This window comes from Erinaceus europaeus, chromosome 9, assembly GCF_950295315.1.
Source record: "Erinaceus europaeus chromosome 9, mEriEur2.1, whole genome shotgun sequence".
Taxonomy (NCBI): domain Eukaryota; kingdom Metazoa; phylum Chordata; class Mammalia; order Eulipotyphla; family Erinaceidae; genus Erinaceus; species Erinaceus europaeus.
Window position 1 is genome coordinate 14,749,074 of NC_080170.1, and position 20,520 is coordinate 14,769,593.

Here is a 20,520-nt window from a genome sequence, read left to right on the forward strand (position 1 = left end):
CATTTCTATTTGGCTTTGAAATCCAAAGGCACGACTGAAGTGCACACAGAAACTGTCAACCACAAATTTCAGTGATAACAACTACTCAGATCATTTAGATGTGGAGCTAGAAGATAGGTCAGTCAACATAGTACACACTTTGCTATAAAAACAGAACCAGGTCCAGATCATAGGCCACTACATGGGTGCAGTTGAATAGGGAGAGCTTCACAAGTGGCAAAGTAGTGTAGTGTTGGCTCTCCTCTCTCTCTCTCTCTCTCTCTCTCACTCGTTCTCTCTCTACCTCTCTCTTTCTCCCTCTTTCTTCTCTCTCTCTCTCTTTCTTCTCTCTCTCTCTTTCTTCTCTCTCTCTCTCTCTCTCTCTCTTCTCCTTCTTTCTCCCCCATCTGTCCACAGGTTGGTGTCATGGTAGCATCTGCAACTTGGTGGCTGAAAATCATTAAGATATAAAGCAGAACAAACTGTTTAATAATCCCGAACCTAAAGGTAAGACTATAGCAGATGAGATATGAAATCTCCATTTTGGAAAAGGCTAGTAGACCTATTTTAGGAATATTCCAAGGGGCCACGACTTTACTATTATTTTGCCTGAGTCTGACAGCTAACATACCCGTGGGCTAAAAGTATTGTCTGGGGAGATGGTGTCAGAGTTGGAAATAGGACTGGAAAGCTGGATGAGGGGAGAGAGTAGATCCAAAATATGGATCTAAATGTATATAAATGTATATAAATGTTGTTAACTGGAAACCCCAGAAGAGTTTTTTGATCCAAATAAATCTTTAAATAATAAATGTATAATTTGAAACTTCTTTTTGTCTGTTATCTAGTAATAGATAACTAACATAATTAACTCCATTTGTATGTGTTTCTTTTATTTTGATATTTGCAAGAGAAAACTCTAAGCCATGTTTGGAGTATTCTAAACTCAACACCATAAAAATTTAGGAGAAAATTAAACTCTCTTTTCTAAATGTTTATTTTTTGCTTTGGGTTCTTCTTCCCCGCTGTAGCCACCTTGAATTTTTATTAAATTAAAAAAAGAAGAAGAAATGGCCTGCAGAGTCATTGATTAATATGATACTATGAACTAATACTATTAATATGATACTATGTATTAGAGACCAGTACTAATTTTTAAAAAGTTGGAGTTAAATAATGTCTTTTCTAAATGATATTTTCTTGGTTTCTTGGGCTTCAGGTTATATGATCCACCCCACTACCAGCAGACTCTACCCATTCAGAAGAAAAGGTATAGAATGAGAGGGAGGGAGACAAAGGGAAAGATGACATTCTCACAGAAGTGAAGAGGTATCTCATTGTCGCCTTTATTTGCATTTCTCTGACAATCAATGACTTGAAGTATTTTTTCATGTTTGTTGGCTTGTGGATCTCTTTTGTGGTAAATATTCCGTTCCTATTCCCTCCCCATTTTTTGATGGGATCATTTGTTTTCTTGGTGATTTTGGTGAGCTCTTTATATATTTTTGGTTGTTAACCTCTTGTCTAATGTATGGCATATAAATATCTTCTTCCATTCTATAAGAGATCTCCTTGTTTAGGTGGTGATTTCTTTTGCTGCACAGAAGCTTTTTAATTTGGTATAGTCCCATTGGTTATTTTTGGTTTAGTCTTCTTTGTAATTGGATTCGTTTCATTGAAGATGTCTTTAAAATTTAGGTGGAAAAGAGTTCTGCCAGTATTCTCCTCTAAGTATCGATCAAGTCCTTGATCCACTCAGAATTTACTTATGTATTTGGTGAAATACAGTGGTTCAATTTCATTCTTCTGCAGGTTTCAACCCATTTTTTTCAACACCATTTATTGAAGAGACTCACCTTTCCCCATTTAATAGTCTGGGAACCTTTGTCAAATATTAGATTCCATAGGTGCGGGGGCTTATTTCTGGGCTCTCAATTGTATTCCACTGGCCAGTGTGTCTGTTCATGTCCCAGTACCAAGCAGTTTTGATTACAATGGCCCTATGATATTGGACATTCTGAAAGTTTGAATGCATGACACAGACACTGATGTAGCCTGCAATATTAGCCTGCTTGAAATGTAAATAATATGCATCTAAATCTTTACTAAAGCAAGTTTAGAAAATACTTCTAAAAAATTGGAAAGATCATGTAGAAATACTACATTTCTCTTGTCCAATATCACCTAGAAAACTGTAGTTCAATAATAACTTTCTGGATGTGAAAAAAAAATCTTCAAAAAATACAAAACTTGCAGTTTTACAAGGTGTCACAAAAATACATATATAAAATTTTTGATAGGACTACAAGCCCTACTGCATAATAACATTTAATATTTTCTGTGCCTTTTGTGCTTGCTTTATTTGTCTTTTTATCAGTTTGAGCTGGACCTTGAAAAGCTGTCTCTGCTGTCATTATTCCACTTTATTCTTCCAAAAACAAATTCTACATTCAAGTTCCAGTAACCACAGTCTCTTAAAGGGAATCCTTCCAAACCACTTTCCTAATTGCCCTCTTGACATCTTTGTTTCTCAGTGTGTAGATCACTGGGTTCATAGTAGGAGCCACAATGGTATAAAAAAGGGCCAGGGCCTTCCCCTGGTGCTGAGAGTATTTATGCTTGGGCTGAAGATACATGAACATGGCAGTTCCATAGAACAGCAAGACCACAACTAAATGGGATGCACAAGTTCCAAAGGCCTTCTTTCGTCCTTCAGCAGAATTTGTCTTCAGCACAGCCCTGGCAATTAGGGCATAGGAGGTGAGGATGATGGACACTGGAATGATGAGGATGAGGAGACGAGCAATTAACATCTTTGACTCAGTTGGATGAGTGTCCACACAGGACAGCTTGATAATGATCAAAATCTCACAAAGGAAATGGTCCACTCTATGGTGGTCACATAGAGGCAAAAGCATAGCCAGGGAAGACTGAAAGAGAGAGTTGGCAAACCCAACCAACCAGGAAATGGCAGCAAAGATGTGGCAGACCTGTTGGTGCATAATTGTAGTATATCGGAGGGGCCAGCAGACAGCAACGTAACGGTCAACAGCCATGACAGCAAGGAGCATACTCTCTGTAGACCCAAGAGCCAAGCCCACAGAAAACTGCACCATGCAGCCAACAAAACTGATCTTACTACTTCCCCACATGTTTGCCAGCATCTGAGGGACTATGCAGGTAGTGATACACATGTCCAGGAAGGAGAGGTTGCGGAGGAAGAAGTACATTGGGGTGTGGAGCCTGCTGTCCAGGACAGAGACCAAGATGATGACTGCATTGCCTATGAGTGTCATAGCATAGATGCCAGAAGCAAACAAAGAAAGGATGAATTCGGCCCTGGGATGTTCTGAAAAGCCCACCAAGATGAAGTAGTCCCTGGAGCTGTCATTTATTTTCATCATCTGTAATATTGGGATACAGCTGAAGCAGAGACAAACCAAAAAATGTTAGTTATTGTTTCTATGATCTTCATAATCATTTTATAGATTTGTTCTCAGTGTGATCTAGGTAATGTATATTAAAAAATTATGATGAATAAATGATTCAATCACATTGGCATGTCTCAGTGATACTGTGTTCCATTCTAGACCACCATTATAAACACAGTGAAATAGTAAAAATGTCACAAAAATTTCTTGATTTCCCTTGCATATGGCAATTAATATTATATTAGACTATCTATAGTCCTTGTCCAAATAGAAACATGTCTAAAACACAATTAATATATCTTAATTTTATTCATTTTAAATATCTTTATTTTTTTATCCTATTGTATTTTTCCTTCTTTTTATTTATACAAAGAGAAGTTGAGAGAGGGAATGGGAGATAGGGAAAGAGATTCCAACAGAATTGATTCACTATTGCTACAGGAAAAATTCACATGATCTGAAAGGTACTCCAATAGGTTAGCACCAGGTGTTTCATAAAAAACTCTACAGGAGTAGGAATGACATTCAGACAACCAAAAGATAATAACTACTAACCAAGAACACTCTACTGTGTAAAAGTATCACTTAAATAAGATGAAACTATAAACCATTTTCGGTCTCCTCAGCCAGTGGCCAGGGAGGCTGAGAGTCTTGGGAAGACCCGCAGCTGGAGCCTGAACAGGGATCCTGAACCATGAGTGATCCTGAACCATGGGTATCAGATGAGTGATCCCAACCAAATGGGGCAAGGTTCTGTGTGGTGTGGTCCCCAAAGAAGGACATAGTTATTGGGCCCATAAAGGCCCCACTAGATAAGGTTCTCTTTCTCTTTAACTATCCTCTTTACTTTTCCTCAGACCTTCCTTTCACTTGGGGCTAGGGTATGATGAGGAGTGATTGCAGATTTCTGGCCAAAGCCACTCTCTGGTGTGATCCAAAGGCTCCACATTCTCTGCCCAGTCCCTGACAGCCCGTCAGGGTGTCAGGAAGGACGGATTAATTGTCTTTATATCTATCAATAAGAATCTGGTTACCCCGTCAGCTAAGTAAATGCCATTAAGGCAGCCGTCAATCATCTTAAATACAGACAGGGTCTATCCCACATGCATATTATCTGTAGGGATCAAGCAAGAATTAGTAAAGTCATGGGTCTCTTGGAATATACCTAAAATAGACTTACTGACTTGGAGAGCTCAAATCTCATAGAGCCCCTACTTCCCCCAGTCCTGGAACCCTTGGATAGGGCCCACTTTCCCGTAGGGAAAAGAGGGAGAAGAGAAGCAAGCAGTAGCATTACTGTATAAGACACAGTTATATACAAATAATTTCAAAGTATATAACTTAGGGTGTCATTGTGTATGATACAGAAAATCCTAATAATATAATTTTCAATGTTGACTCAATTGCCAAATAATTTGATTACAGCAATAACTATCTATTCCTTTCTTAATCCTTAAGACAGCAGGAACCTCCTGCTTCCTCCCCTGAGTCCTGGAACCTCTAGAGTGGGGCTCACTTTATTGCATACTTCTCTCAATTCATACCAAATGATATTACATCTGCTGACCCCAGCCTAGTCAACGCAATGAGTACCACCTCAGCATGCTTCCCTTTAGACTGTCCAGAGATGTCAGATGTGGAATGCCAACCCTTCAGCCTCAAGATGTGCGTGAGACCTTTCCTTTCATAGGATTCTCTAATTCCATTTCAGATAGTTCACTTCCTAACAAAGTCCAAAAGCCTAGATGTAGACCAGGTCCCATATGATAGGGCATATGTTCACATGTATCCATAAATTAGGGCAAAATATATACCTGAAAGCAAAAGTGCACAATAGTCTGCAGTGAATCAGTATATGCAGCAAGCCAGTAGGAAGGCCTAACTGTCCGACAAAATAAGGACTACAAAAGCTGAATAAGGGCAAGAAACTGGCATACTTTAATGATGACTCTTTAGTCACCACTAGGCCACCCCATTACATGGGGCCCTAGTCGAGGAGTCCTAGGGTTCCCACACAGATATGATGGGCCTAGACCTTGAATAAACCCCTTTCTCCATTGTTACCAGTCATCTCTATCAGGAACAACACAATAGACTCCTTTGTGGGCTCCCATAGGACTTTGCCCTCAATGTGGGTCAAAAACGGCAGAGAATGTTCCATCCTCCAAAGGGAAGCTGGACAACATACTCTATGTTCCACCTGAGGAAGATGGGTCCTGAAACTGATGCAGCTTGGACTGTTCCTACTGATGACCACAGAATATGAGCTCAGCTCTACAGGGATGCAGAGGTCACATAGGCTCCTGAGCTGAATATGTGCCCCAGATCAGATCAGATCAATGGGATTTATAGTCAGCAATATTTACACACCTTTCCCATATTATGGAGTTACTCTCTTCCCTGATCCAGCTTTCTGGTCCTTTTTCCAGCCATGACATCATCTCCCCAGACAATAACTTGGATCCATCTGCATATCAGATGTCAGGCTCAAAAATAAAAAAAAAACTAGTATAGTCATGGGCCCTTTGGAATATAACTAAAACAGGTCTACTAAACTACAAAATGGAGACCCCCCCCCAACTCTTCATCTGAACTATTCCAACCTTTAAAGTTCATGATTAGTCAATAATTTGTTTGGCTTTGTATGTTGACCCTTCTTTCAGCCACCAGGTTCCAAATGCTAAGATGATGCCAACTAGACTTCTCTGGGCAGACAACCCCACCAATGTGTCCTGGAGCTCGCTTCCCCAGAGCCTTGCCCCACTAGGGAAAAAGAGAGACAGGCTAGGAGTATGGATCGAACTGTCAACACCCATGTTCAGTGAGAAAGCAATTACAGAAGCCAGACTTTCCACCTCGGCATCCCACAACGGCCCTGGGTCCATGCTTCAGGAAGGCTAAAGAATAGGAGAGCTATCAGAGGAGGAGATGGGATAGGGAGTTCCAGTGGTGGGAACTGTGTGGAGTTGTACCCCTCTTACCGAGGATTTTGTCAGTGTTTTCTTTTTATAAGTAAAACTTAAAGAAAAAATAAAACTAATTTCATTTTTAAAAACTCATTGAAGTAATTTGGATTATAAGCCCAGGATTTAACAGAGGTACAGTTTCACTTCTCCCTAAGGTATGTATTAAAACAGCTTAGCCTACACCAAATTCTCATGCCCACTACCTTTAAAAATGTAAAGTTTCCAAAGTGTAATCTGGCTGAGTTTGGAGTATGACACCAAAGAAAAAATCTCTGAGGGGGAGAGTGAGGATAGATGTTCAATTTCACTGTGGGTTTCTGGGGAGAGGGACACAGACTTTTGGTGTTGGGGATGATGTTAATATACAATCCTATTAATTCATAGTCTCACAAATAACTATTCAATTAATATGAGAGGGGAAAATGAATTGAATGTATCAAACTTGTTGATGCATAGACCATAGCTCTGAGTATACATGCCTTCAATCTAAGCATGGAAGACTTCAAATGGGCAAACAGATAGAATTTTAACAGTGGGCTCAAATTGTTAATACATCTCTAATAATGACTCAAGCTTTGAAATATTAAATTGCCTATAAGCTTAGAACAGGGAAACAGAAGCAATTGGTGCCATCACTTTATAAGATACAGCTATAAATAAGTAACATTAAAGGACATAAATTACAGTGAGGTCTTGTATGATACAGCAAATCCTAACAATGGGATTTTCAAAGTTAAAACAACTGCCAAATAATTTGGTTATACCAATAGCTATCTATTGTCTTCTTAAACCCTTAGACAGCAGGAACCTTCCCCATTCTCTAAAAAAAAAAAATCAATATTTCTCTCAGTCCTGGAACCTCTGGGATGGGGCTCATTTTCCTGCATGCTTCTCCCAACTCATACCAATTGATATGTCATCTGCTGTTCCCAACCTATTCAATGCAACAAGTACCACCTTGACATGTTTCACTTTGGATTGTGTCCAGAGATAACAGGCATGGGGTGTCAACCCTCTAGCTTCATTACTTTGGTGAGACCTTTCCTAGCTCATAAGACTCCTTAATTCCATTTTGGATGGTGAATCTCCTAACAAAACCTCAAAACTTAGATATAGACCAGGGCCTATGAATTAGGGCATATGTACACATGTATCCATAAGTTAGGGGAAAATATCTACCTTAAAGCAAAAGTGCACATTAATTTGCAGTGAGTCAATAAATACAGCAAGCAAGTAGAAAGGCCTAAAAGGACACCATAAAGTATCTAACCAAATAGCTTCTACTTAGACCTAGATACCTTCCTCACCTCCTTCCTGTTCCACTTCCATCAATAACTCCAAAGGTAACATTGTCAGACAAAGTAAGGATTACAAAAGCTGGATAAGGGCAAGAGACCGGCATACTTTAATGATGACTCTTTGGTCACTACCAGGCCACCCCATCATCTGGGGCTCTAGTCAGGGAATCCTGGGATAGCCACACAGACATTATAGCCCTAGACTTCTAACAGATCCCTCTGGCCATGATCACTGGTCAACTCCATCAGAAACAACAGAATTGGAGCTCCTTTGGGCCCCTATAGGACCTAGCCCTCAGTGTGGAACAGCAATGGTAGGGACTGTTCCATTCTCCGAAGGAAGACTGAGCAACATACTCTACCACTCGAGGAAGATGGGTCCTGAAATTAGTGCAGCCTAGAAAGTTCCTACCCATGATTATAGAATGTGAACTCAGACCTACATGGATACAGAGGTTACACAGGCCCCTGTGCTGAATATGGGCCCCAGATCAAATCTATGGGGGTTGCAGTTAACAAGATTTATATACGTTTCCCATATCTGAGAGCTACTCTCTTCCCTGATCCAGCTTTCTAGTCCTTTTTCCAACCATGAAACCATTTCCCCAGACAATACCTTGTGTTCACCTGCTTGTTAGATGTCAGGCTCAGGCAAAAACTAGCAAAGTCATGGGCCTCTTGGAATATACCTAAAATAGGCCTACTAGCTTTGTCCAGAATGGAGACATCATTTATCATCTACTATAGTCTTATCTTTAGGTTCCTGATTATTAAACAATTTGTTCTGCTTTATATCTTAATGCTTTTCAGCCACGAAGTTGCAGATGCTACCATGATGCCAACCTGACTTTCCTGGGCAGATGACCCCAATAATGTGTCCTGGAACCCTACCTCCCAAGAGCTCAGCTCACTAGGGAAAGAGAAAGATAGGCTGGGGGTATGGATCAACTACCCAATGCCCATGTTTAGTGGGGAAGCAATTACAGAAGACAGACCTTCCACTTTCAGCACCCCATAATGATCCTAGGTCCACACTCATAGAGGGATAAAGAATAGGAGAGCTTTCAATGGGGTGAAGTATGGGGGTGCAGATGGGATGGGGAGTTCTGGTGGTGGGAATTATGTGTAATTATACCCCTCTTATCCTATAGTCTTGTCAATATCTCCATTTCATAAATAAAAAAACTTTAAAAAATACAAAATACTGAGTTTCTTTTAGTCAAAAGTATTTCAGACCAAACTAAAAGCATATCATTTGGAATGATATAGAAGGTTGTAAAATAATATCACTAACAATGTAAAACCAGGAATTTCTCTGTGCCAAGCTGGAATTAACACTATGTGCCCTTTTCTTACAATATGGGATTGATTCCATCTGGTCACAACAACATTCCCATCACTTAGACATTCTTAATACATGAAGCATTAAGGGGAGGCTGGAGATCTAAGGACACACACCTGGATAAACAGAATGATGGCTTGGTGGAGGGAGAAATAGCCTGACACCTATAGTGAGGAAATGTGGATATGTTTCCTCATGACAATAATCCTGAAAAGCCACATCGTCTCAATAAAGTGATACTGCAGTTAAGGGGAAGAATTGAAGTATGGACTTGATGGCCCAGCATTGACCTTTCCCTCATATACAGACACAGCCCAAAGGAGATCAGAAATCCACCATAGGAGTTACAGCAAAGAAACAGAAGGCCTTGATTCTACCTGGTGACTGGGTTCCAGCTCCAACTGAAAAGGGTGAGCTCAGGTGGCAAAGGACCATTACTTTACCCCAGGATAGGGGAAACACAGGGATTAATGGTGGCCTCAGAAGACCCTGCCTAAATGCAATCCCTGGGTTTTAACCTCCTGTGGTTAATTAGAATCAGGAGTGGAGGAGCCCACCCTGGGAGCAAAGCCAGACTGGTGCTGGGGGAATCTCAAGAGACTTGAGCCAGCACCATGCATTTCATCATTGCTCTGATGACTGCAACTGCTACATTTCATTTGCAAATTTCATTTTTCTGTCTTAATAGGTAGACCTAAAATGAAGTATGCAAAGTAAATTTGATGCATAATTCATCTGATTTGTATTTTAATATTTATTTATTTAGTAAGAAGGAGACATTGAGAGGGTGAAGGAGAGACAGAGAGGAAGAGAGACATCTGTAGCACTGGTTCTCTTCTCATGAAGCTTTCTTCTGCAAGTGTAGGCTGGAACTTGGCCAGGGTCTTTGTACTTGATAATGTGTGAGCTCAACTGCTGTGCCACTGTCTGACACCCTTGAATTCATCACTAAATAAACCACTACGTTCTATTCCTTTATCATAAATACATATTCACCTATTCTATTTTGAATTTTTTTAATTAATTGACTTTTTTCCTAAAATTTAAAAGTAACTTGACATATGCTGTTGGCATTTTATTTGGAGGAAAATATATATCATGGCCTTTCTTAATAATCAGAAACGACCTAATGATCTTTGTTGTGCAGTAACAATATGGTGGGGACATGGAGTCAATCACTAGCTCACTTAAAATATCTGTTGTGCAACATTGTGTGTATGGATACTGAGACCACCCAAAACACATACTTCTGAATGATATATATATATATATATACACATATATATTAAAGTATATATATAGTATATATTTTTACAAAGTGTCCTTCTCTGAAGTCAGTTTTTCTCCTATTGATTCTGAGATTGTTTTTGAGATCAGAAGACTCCTTTCTCCTTTTGTGTGAGAACATTGCCAACCAGCTACCCAGGTAAAAGATGGCTTCAGGTCCTTTCCTTTGCTTATCATGACAAGCTGAACCAAGCAACTATTGCCTGGTGATGAATCTATGTTCTCAGTCCTTTATCTCTCTAAGAAGCATGCCACAAGACAGATGAACTGGGAGACAGAGCTGAGAAGCTGTCTCTCGTCCCCACTAGTCTAGTATTAAAGTTGGCCTCTCTCTAAAGGTTCAATCACAGCAAATCAATCAGTAATATAAAGAATTAAATCTACATGGTTACCTCAACTGACTAGAATAAGCATTTGAAAAACTTTCACAAATATCCAGATAAAACCCATAGGTAGCAGAAATAAAAGTATTTCAGTGTACCCAGAGGTAAATATAGAAATACCACAACTAGAATCATATAAATAAAGAAATTGTGGAAAAAGAATTCCCTTTTATTTCAGAAGGAAGGTAAAATACTATTGTTAATTTAATTAAATTAAGCACTAAAAGTTTTAGCCAGAGCAATTAGGAATGTGAAGAAAATAAATGATATTTGTTTATGGAATTTTGGCACAAGAAGGAAGGAAAGAAAGAAAGAAAGAGAGAAAGAAAGAGAGAAAAAATAAAGAGGAAGATATAACAAGGTATCTAAATTAGAAAGTATAAAAAATCTCCTATAGTTGGCATAAATTTAAACACATAAACCTCCAGAGAATGTGTACACAGAAGCATGTTAGAACTTTGAAACTCCGCTCTCTGAAGGGAAATGGGGTCAATATACTCTGTCACTCGTGGAAGACTGGTTCTGAAATGAGTGTAGCCTAGATTGTCCCTAGCTATGACCACAGAATGTGAGCTCAGACCTACAGGGTTGCAGAGGTTACATAGGTTCCTGTGCTGAATATGGACCCCAGATCAGATCGATGGGGTTTATAGTTAACAATATTTATATGCTTTCTCATACTTGGAGCTACTCTCTTCCCTCATCCAGCTTTCTATTCTTATTTGCAACTCTGATACGATCTCCCCAGACAATGCTTTTAGCTCACCTGCGTGTTAGCTATTGGGCTCAGGCAAAAAGTAGTAAAGTCATGGGCCACTGGTAATACACTGAAAATAGACCTACTAGCTTCTTCCAAAATGGAGACCCCTAATTTCATCTGCTATATTCTTACCTGTAGTTTCCTGATTATTAAACGATTTGTTTTGCTTTATATCTTAATGCTTTTCAGCCACCAAGCTGCTGATGCTGTCATGATGATGTGACTACCCTGGGCAGATGACCTCACCAGTGTGTCCTGGAACTCCAACTCTCCTGATCCATGCCCCATTAGAGAAATATAGAAATGGGTTGGGAGTAAGGATCGACCTGACAACACCCACGTTCAGTGGAGAAGCAATTACAGAAGCCAGACCTTCTGCCTTCTGCTCCCCATAAAGATCCTGGGTCCATACTCCCAGGGGGATAAAGACTAGGAAAGCTTCCTCTGAAAGGGGGGTTGAATAACATACCCTGTCTGCCACCTGAAGAAGATGAGTTCTGAAATTTTTATAACTAGGAATGTTCCTACTGATGACCACAGAATGCAAGTTTGGACCTATAGGAATGTAGAAGTTGCATAGGCTCCTATGCTGAATATGGGCCCCTGATGAAATTGATGAGGTTTACAGTCAACAATATTTATACACTTTTTCCATATTTGGGAACTACTTTCTTCCCCGATCCAGATTTCTAGCCATTTTCTAGCCATGACATCATCTCTCCAGACAATAACCTGGGTCCACCTGCATATCAGATGTCAGGCTTAGGCAAAAACTAATAGTCATGGGCCCTTTGGAATAAACCTAAAATAGACCTAGTTATTTACAAAATGGTGACCCCCAAATCTTCATCTGCAATATTCCAGCATTTAGGTTCATGTTTAATCAACAATTTGTATGGATTTATATGTTAACTATTTTTTCAGCCACCAGGTTCCAGATGCTATCATGATGCCAGTTAGACTTCCCTGGACAGATGACCCCACCAATATGTCCTGGAGCTCTGCTTCCCCAGAGCCCCGCCCCACCAGGGAAGGAGAGAGACAGGCAGGGAGTATGGATCGACATGCCAACACCCATGTTCAACGGGGAAGCAATTACAGAAGCCAAACCTTCCACCTTCTGCATCCCATAATGACCCTGGGTCCATACTCCCAGGGGGTTAAAGAATAGGAAAGCTATCATGGGAGGGGATGGGATATGGAGCTTCGGTGGTGGGAATTATACCCTTCTTATCCTATGGTGTTGTCAACACTTCCATTTTATAAATAAATAAATTAAAAAAAAACAGAATAGGAAAGCTTCCAAAGGAGGGAATGGGATATGAGACTCTGCTGGTGGGAATTATGTGGAATTGTACCCCTCTTATCCAATGGATTTATTGATCATAATTAATCAATTAAAAAAAACATTCAAAAAATTGAACAAAGTTGCATAAACACAAGATTAACATGCAAAAATCAGTTATATTTCTACATACTATGTGTGAACAATTCAAAAATCAAATACAGAAACAATTTTATTTAAAATTAGAGCAGAAAAATAAAATGCACCAAAATAAGGTTAATCAAGGACACAAACTTGTATATAAATGTACAGAATAATACTGAGTAAAATATTTTTTTAAGTATCTTTATTTATTTATTGGATAGAGACATCCAGAAATTGAGAGGGGAGGGGGTGATAGAGGGGGAGAGAGACAGAGAGACACTTGCAGCACTACTTCACCACTTGTGAAGCTTTCCCCCTGCAGGCCGGGTTGGGAGCTTAAACCCACGTCCTTGTGCATTATAACATGTATGCTTTACCTGGTGTGCCACCACCCAGACTCCTGAATAAAGTTTTGAAGGCCTAAAGAAATTAAAAAGCATCCTGAATTCATAGAAGGAAGGCAAAATATCATTGAGATGGAAGTGCTTTCAAAATTGATAATTAGCTCAAGAGGTGATGAAGTAAGTAAAGCCTTAGGCTTGCATGCATGGTTCCAAGTTTAATCTTCAGCATGTCATGTGTGAAAATGGTGTTCTTACTGGCGTAAAGACCATCGTAAGGATGCTGGTTCAAGTCCCTGGCTCCCCACATGCAGGGGAGTCGCTTCACAAGTGGTGAAGCAGGTCTGCAGGTGTCTATCTTTCTCTCACCCTCTCTGTCTTCCCCTCCTCTCTCCATTTCTCGCTGTCTTATCCAATGACAGTAACAACAACAACAATAATAATAACCACAACAATGATAAAACAACAATGGCAACAAAAGGGAAAAAATGGCCTCTAGTAGCAGTGGATTCATGGTGCAGGCACCGAGCCCTGGCAGTAATCCTGGAGGCAAAAAAAAAAAAAAAAAATGATGTTCTTGTTCTCTCTCTCTCTCACCCCCAGTTCTCTTACTAATAAGTAAGTAAGCATTCATACTTTAAAAGTTATATTTGGGTTCAATATCATTCCTATTGATGTTTTACTTCTGATTTATGTCCCAATAAAAATTACTCAACCATTGAACAAATGACACTCAATGCTTAAACAACTGGGAGAAAGTCTAAGGTGATTATGTAAAGAGAGGACTGTTGGTATGCTTCTAATTTTGCTTCTAAAAACCACTTCTGTTTCATTGGTTTAATCCCCCCTGCTTAACACTGTATTCTATTTACATAATCACTGTTAACTAAGCACCGTCCTGCCTGCAGGGCATTGGTTTAATCCCCACTGGTTCATGATGTGTTTTTGCTCCACCCCCTCTCCTAGTACACCCTGATTTGCACCACTCACTTTTCGCTCCACCCACTCTACTTTACATACTGTTTCCACCCTACTTGGCCAGTATATATAAGGACAGGATTGTGAAGTTTAGTTTAGTTTAGCTTAGCTTGGCTTAGATTGTGCTGCGTTCCTCATGAATAAAGAGATACTGCGTACAGCTCAGCCATGAGTCTCTGGTCGTCTGTCTCCCGTCAGTGAAGCCAGCCTGACAGAGGACTACAAAAGCTGGATAAGGGCAAGAGACTGGCATACTTTAATGATGACTCTTTGGTCACTACCAGGCCACCCCATCGCCCAGGGCCCTAGCCAGGGAATCCTGGGATTCCCACACAGACATGATGGGCCTAGACCTCTAACAGATCCCTATCTCTATTGTCATTGGTCATCTCCATCAGGAACAATATAATGTACTCCTTTGTGGGCCCCTATAGGACCTGTCCCTCAATGTGGATCAACAATGGTAGGGACTGTTCTATGTTGTGGGCAACATAGTCTACCACTCGAGGAAGATGGTTCCTGAAATTAGTGCAGCCTAGAATATTCCTAGACATGACCATAGAATGGGAGCTCAGACTTACAGGGATGGAGAGGTTACACAGGTTCCTGTGATGAATAAGGGCCCTGGATCAAATCAATGGGGTTAACAATAATTATATACTTTTCCCATATTTGAGAGCTACAGATACAGCTTTCTAGTCCTTTTCCAACTCTGACACCATCTCCCAGTACAATACCTTGTGTCCACCTTCATGTTAACTGGCAGGCTCAGACAAAAACTAGTAAAGAGTAGGCCACTTGGAAAACGACTAAAATAGGCCTACTAGATTTTTTCCAAAATGGAGACCTCATGTCTTATCTGCTATAGTCTTACCTTCAGATTCCTGATTATTAAACAATTTGTTCAGCTTTATATCTTAGTGCTTTTCAGCCACCATGTTCCAGATGCTACCATTATGCCAACCTGACTTCCCTGGGCAGACGATTCCATAAATGTGTCCTAGAATCTAGCCTCCACAGAGCCCTGCCCCACTAGGGAGAGAGAGAGACAGGCTGGGTGTATGGATCAACCTGTCAACATCCAATGTTTATTGGGGAAGCAATTACAGAGCCAGACCTTCCACTTTCTGCATCCCACAAGGAACTTGGGTCCAGACTCCCAGAGGGTTAAAGAATAGGAAAGCTATCAAGGGAGGGGATGTGATATGGAGTTCTGGTGGTGGGAGTTGTGTAGGAATTGTGTGTCTTATCCTATAGTTTTTTTGGTGTTTCCTTTTATAAAAACAAACAACAACAACAACAAAACATCAGCAAGTTTTTCCTCACTTTTGTTTTCCTCTTTGTTCTTTCTTCCTTGCTACAACATTTCCTCCTGACATTTTACTTCTGAGCTCACCTTTCCCTGTTCTCACCTATGTAAAATGTCTTGTCCGTGATGATAGTCAGCACAATTGAGACCCTTGCTGCAGCTGGTGAGATGCTAGTGCTCCTGATTTGCTGAGAACTGTTCTAAAAATGCCATCTGTTTCCATCAATACTGTAAATGGCACTGGTATCTGAGATGGTATGCTCTAAGAAGTAACTCTGATCATCATCCCTTTATTTTCTCCAGAATCTTGAATGGCCCTCATCTGGGGGCCCTTGGATTCACACATAAACAGGATCAGCCTAGATCTCTAATGGATCCCTCTCTGCACTACCACTGGTCACTTCCATCAGGAACATCATCATAAGCCCTCTTGTGAGACTTCCCATCATCTTGCCCTCACCATAAGTGATAGGGACTGCCCTATTATCTGAAGGGAGGCAGGAGTAACCTGCCCTGCCACTTGAGGAAGATTGGTCCTAAAATGAGTGCAGACAGCAATGTTTCCAGCTGTGAGCTCAGACCAAGAGGGAGTTAGAGGTTACACAGGTTCTGGTGCTAAATATAAACATATATATGGGCCCTGAGTCTGGTGAATGGAGGTAAATTCTTAATTTTAATTTTATCTACAGAATATTTTCAAAAATGGGAGCTACTCAATGCTCTAATCCAATTTTCTGCCCCTTTCTTTACTCTGACACCATTTTCTCAGACAATATTCTTACCCAACCTCATGCTAGCTATCAAACTCAGGCAAAACTACTATAGTGGTGGGCTTCAAAAACATGCCTGTATTGGCCACTCCATTACTGGGGCCCTAGTCAGGATGTCCTAGGATTTCCACACAGACATGATGGGCCTAGACTTCTAACAGATTTCTCTCGCCATTGTCACTGGTCATCTTCATCAGGAACAACATAATGAACCCCTTTGTGGACCACTATAGGACCCTGCCCTCAATGTAGATCAGAAATGGTAGGGAATGTTCCATTCTTCGAAGGGAGGTTGGACAACACACTTTACCTACCACTGGAGGAAGATGGGTCCTGAAATTAGTGCAGCCTGGAATGTTTTTAGATGTGACCACAGAATGTGAGCTCAGACCTACAGGGATGCAAAGGTTACATAGGCTCGTTTGCAGAATATGGGCCCCAGATCAAATCGACAGGGATTGCAGTTAACAAGATTTATATACTTTTCCTGTATTTGGGAGCTACTCTCTTCCCTGATGCAGCTTTCTAGTTCTTTTTTCAACTCTCACACCGTCTCCCCAGATAATAACTTGAATCCACCTACATATCAGATGTCAGATGCAGGCAAAAACTAGTAAAGTCATCGGACCTGTTGGTATGCTTCTAGTTCTGCTTCTGGGATCCCTTCTGCTACATTGCTTTACATTGTGGTCTATTTACATGGTCATTCTGTTACATTGGTTTGGTCTCACTCCCCCTTCCTCCGGGAGATTTTGGTTTAGTCTTTGCCTTTTTGCGCTTCTTGATTCTCCCCGCCCCATATCCTACATACTTCCTGGGTTCCTGATGCTTCCACCGGAGGAGAGAGAGGTGGACAGAAGTGTGTGGTTATTAGATTAGATTAGTTTTTTGAACCATTTGCTCTTGAATAAAGAAATACTGCTTCTCCGCTCAGCCATGTGTCTCTGATCATCTGCCTCCCGCCGCGAAGCTAGCCCGGCCTACTGGCACCGTGAACTTTGACACAGGACCCTTGGAATATACCTAAAATAGACCTACTAGCTTTTTCCAAAATGGAGACCCCAAATCTTCTACAGCATTCCAGCCTTTAGGTTCATGATTAGTCAACAATTTGTTCTGCTTTATATCTTAACTCTTTTTCTGCCACCAGGTTCCAGATATGCTACCATGATGCCAACCTGACTTCCATGGGTAGATGAAACAACAACAACAACCATGCCTGTATTGCACCAAAATTGACTCTGGGGTTGTGGGGGGGGGATAGTTCGGGTACGGAAACATGGTGACAGAGGACCTAGTGGGTGTTGTATTATTATGTGGAAAACTGGGAAATGTTATGCATGTACAAGATATTTTATTTACTGTTGGATGTAAAACATTAATACCCCAATAAAGAAATTAAAAAAAAAACTCATGCCTAAAATGGACTTCCTAACTTTCTTCTACCTGAAGACCCCTAGTCTCATCTGCTGTCTTCCTACTTTCTGGTTCCTGTTTATTAACCATTTTGTCTTGCTTGTGATTGTATGGCTGTAAGTTTCCTCTCAGTACTGCTTTAGCTGTGTCCCAGATATTTTGATAGGTTGTGTCTTCATTTTCATTTGTTTCCAGGAACATTTGAATTTCCTGCTTGAGTGAGTCTCTGACCCAGTGGTTCTTAAGGAGTATGTTGTTTAGTTTCCAAATTCTGTGACTTTTAATAATTTTCTGTTTGTTGTTAAATGTTAGTTTTACTCCACTGTGTTCTGAGAAGATACTTGGGATGATTTCAATGCTCTTGAATTTATTGATGCTGTCTTTGTGGCCTAACATGTGGTCTATCCTTGAGTATGTGTTATATGGATTTGAAAAGAAGGTGTCTTCCAGTTTTTTGGGGTGAAGGACTCTGAAAATGTCCAAGAGGTCTAGTCTTTCAATCTCTTCATTCAGTTCTCTTGTATCTTTGATGGTTCTCTGCTTTGTTGATCTGTCTAAGTGTGAGAGTGGGGTACTGAAGTCTCCCACTATTATTGTATTACTATTGATGTATTTTTGAAATTCATTCAGTAGGTGCTTAATGTATTTAGATGGTCCCTCATTGGGTGTATAGTTGTTAATAATTGTTCAGTCTTCTTGGCTGATTGATCCTCTAATCATTATGTAATGTCCTTGCCTATCTTTTATTACTTTATTTAATTTAAAATCTATCATGTCTGAGATGAGAATGGCTGTTCCTGCCCTTTTTGTGGTCCATTAGCCTGTATGATAGTTTTCCATCCTTTCACTTTAAGTCTGTGTTTATCTTGTTGTGACAGATGTGATTCTTGCAAGCAGCATATGGTTGGGTTATGTTTTCTGATCCATCCCCCCATTCTGTGCCTTTTGATGGGTGAGTTTAAGCCATTGACGTTTATTGATATTGTGGATTTAATGTATTGTAGTGCCATTGTTCAAAAAAATTTTGTTTGCTCTGATATATTGCAAGTATTATAGTGATGTTCTTGTTTATAAGAGGTCTTTTAGAACCTCTTTCAGGGCCGGTTTGGTGATGGTTCCCTCCTTTAACTGATGTTTGTCTAAGAAGGTTTTGATCCCTCCATCTAGTTTGAATGAAAGTCTAGCAGGATATATTATCCTTGGTTGAAACCCTTTTTCATTCAGGGCTCGATAGATACCTTGCCATTCCCTTCTGGCTTTTAGAGTTTGAGTGGTGAAGTCTGCAGATAATCTTATGGGTTTTCCCTTGTATGTGACTTTTTGTTTCTATCTTGCAGCCTTTAGGATCTTTTCTTTATCCTTACTCCTTCTCATTGTGACTATGATGTGTCTTGGTGTCTTCAGGTCTGGGTTGATTCTGTTTGGTACTCTCTGGGCCTCTTGAATCTTGATGTCCTTTCTGTTATTCAGGTCTGGGAAGTTTTCTTCTATAATTTTCTCTAGAATGTTTGCTTCCCCTTCCTCTCTTTCTTCCTCTGGCAGGCCAATTATATGAATGTTACATCTTTTGAGATCATCCCATATGTCTCTGTTGTTGTTTTCAGTGTCTCTCAATCTCTTTTTAAGATCTTTCACCTCTTTCTTCATTTTCTCTAACTCATCCTCTGTCTGACTAATTCTGTTTTCTGCTTCTGTTAGTCTGCTTTCCCTTGCCTCAGCTTCTTTCTTCATTACAGCTATTTCAGCTTTCAGTTCTCTAATTGCTTCAAGATAATCAGTATTTTCCTTGGGGGTCTCAACTGTTGTTTCACTAATACTGCCATTCCTTTCCGCCACTGTTGTTTTCATTTCTGTAATTGATAAGTTTATTATTGCTTGCATACTTTTCTTATCTATGGTTACTTCTGGCAGATTTGTAGTTTCTTCTGGGCTCTTGTTTTCATTCATTGGAGTAGCAGTTTTATTTGTTTTTGATCTACCCATTTTTTATTTATGTGTTTCTTTTTTTATGCTCTGTTGTCCCTCAATTGTTGTGTCTTGAGTACAAGCAACACTGTACTAAATACCTTTATGACAATTGCACTCACCAACCTCAGGAATTACAGTAGAAACTGAAGCAAATATTAAAGCAGTTTAATCGTTACCAGTTAGCCAAACAATTTCTCCAGTCCATGAATAAATAGTAACCAAATCCCAGTGAAGAAGAGAGGATAGCAAGAATAGTCAGTTATGCAAATCTACTCCCCACTGTATATTCTAGGGGTAACAAGAGGGGGAAGGGAACTAGAGCAGAGATACACACATAGAGAGTTCACTCTGAGTCAGATTTCTTCCCCAAAATAATTCAAAATTCAGAAAGGCAAAGAAGAAGGAAGAAGTGTATGACAAGATAAAAAAGAGAGAGAGAGACGAGAGAGAGAAAAGGGAAAAGATAAGAAAAAGAGCTGTAATTAAAGAGCAGTGAAAGGAAATTCCCAAATGTGTATCAGTGAATTCAAAAAAGTACACTGTTTGGTGGTGTGGGGGCTGGGGGCTGTGACTTTGGAAGCTGTAAGATTAAGGAAGAAAGGATGACAAGAATGAGAAAAAGAACAAAAAAGAAAGAGAGAGAGAGAAAAAAGAAAAAGATAAGAAAAAGAACAGTCATAAAAGAGCAGTGAAAGGAAAGGGTTTTTTTTAATGTATTGATTTTTAATTATTTAATTAGCTATGCGGGGTGAGGTGGGGGGGTTGGCTACTTAGAAAGAAAAAAGGCCAGAGGTTTCAGAAGGGTATAGATTTAGAATTAATGATACTCCCTGGTGGGACAGGAACTTGGTAAAGAAAAGAGG

The 20,520-nt window shown here is 40.0% G+C and overlaps 1 protein-coding gene across 1 annotated transcript; it reads right to left on the reverse strand.

The window, feature by feature from the left end:
* Positions 1–2,453: 2,453 nt before the first annotated feature.
* LOC103117122 (putative olfactory receptor 2W6) lies at positions 2,454–3,383 on the reverse strand. The gene has a single exon (XM_007527137.3). It carries the CDS (start codon positions 3,381–3,383, stop codon positions 2,454–2,456), a length of 930 nt encoding a protein of 309 aa, XP_007527199.3.
* Between the last annotated feature and the right edge of the window lie 17,137 nt (positions 3,384–20,520).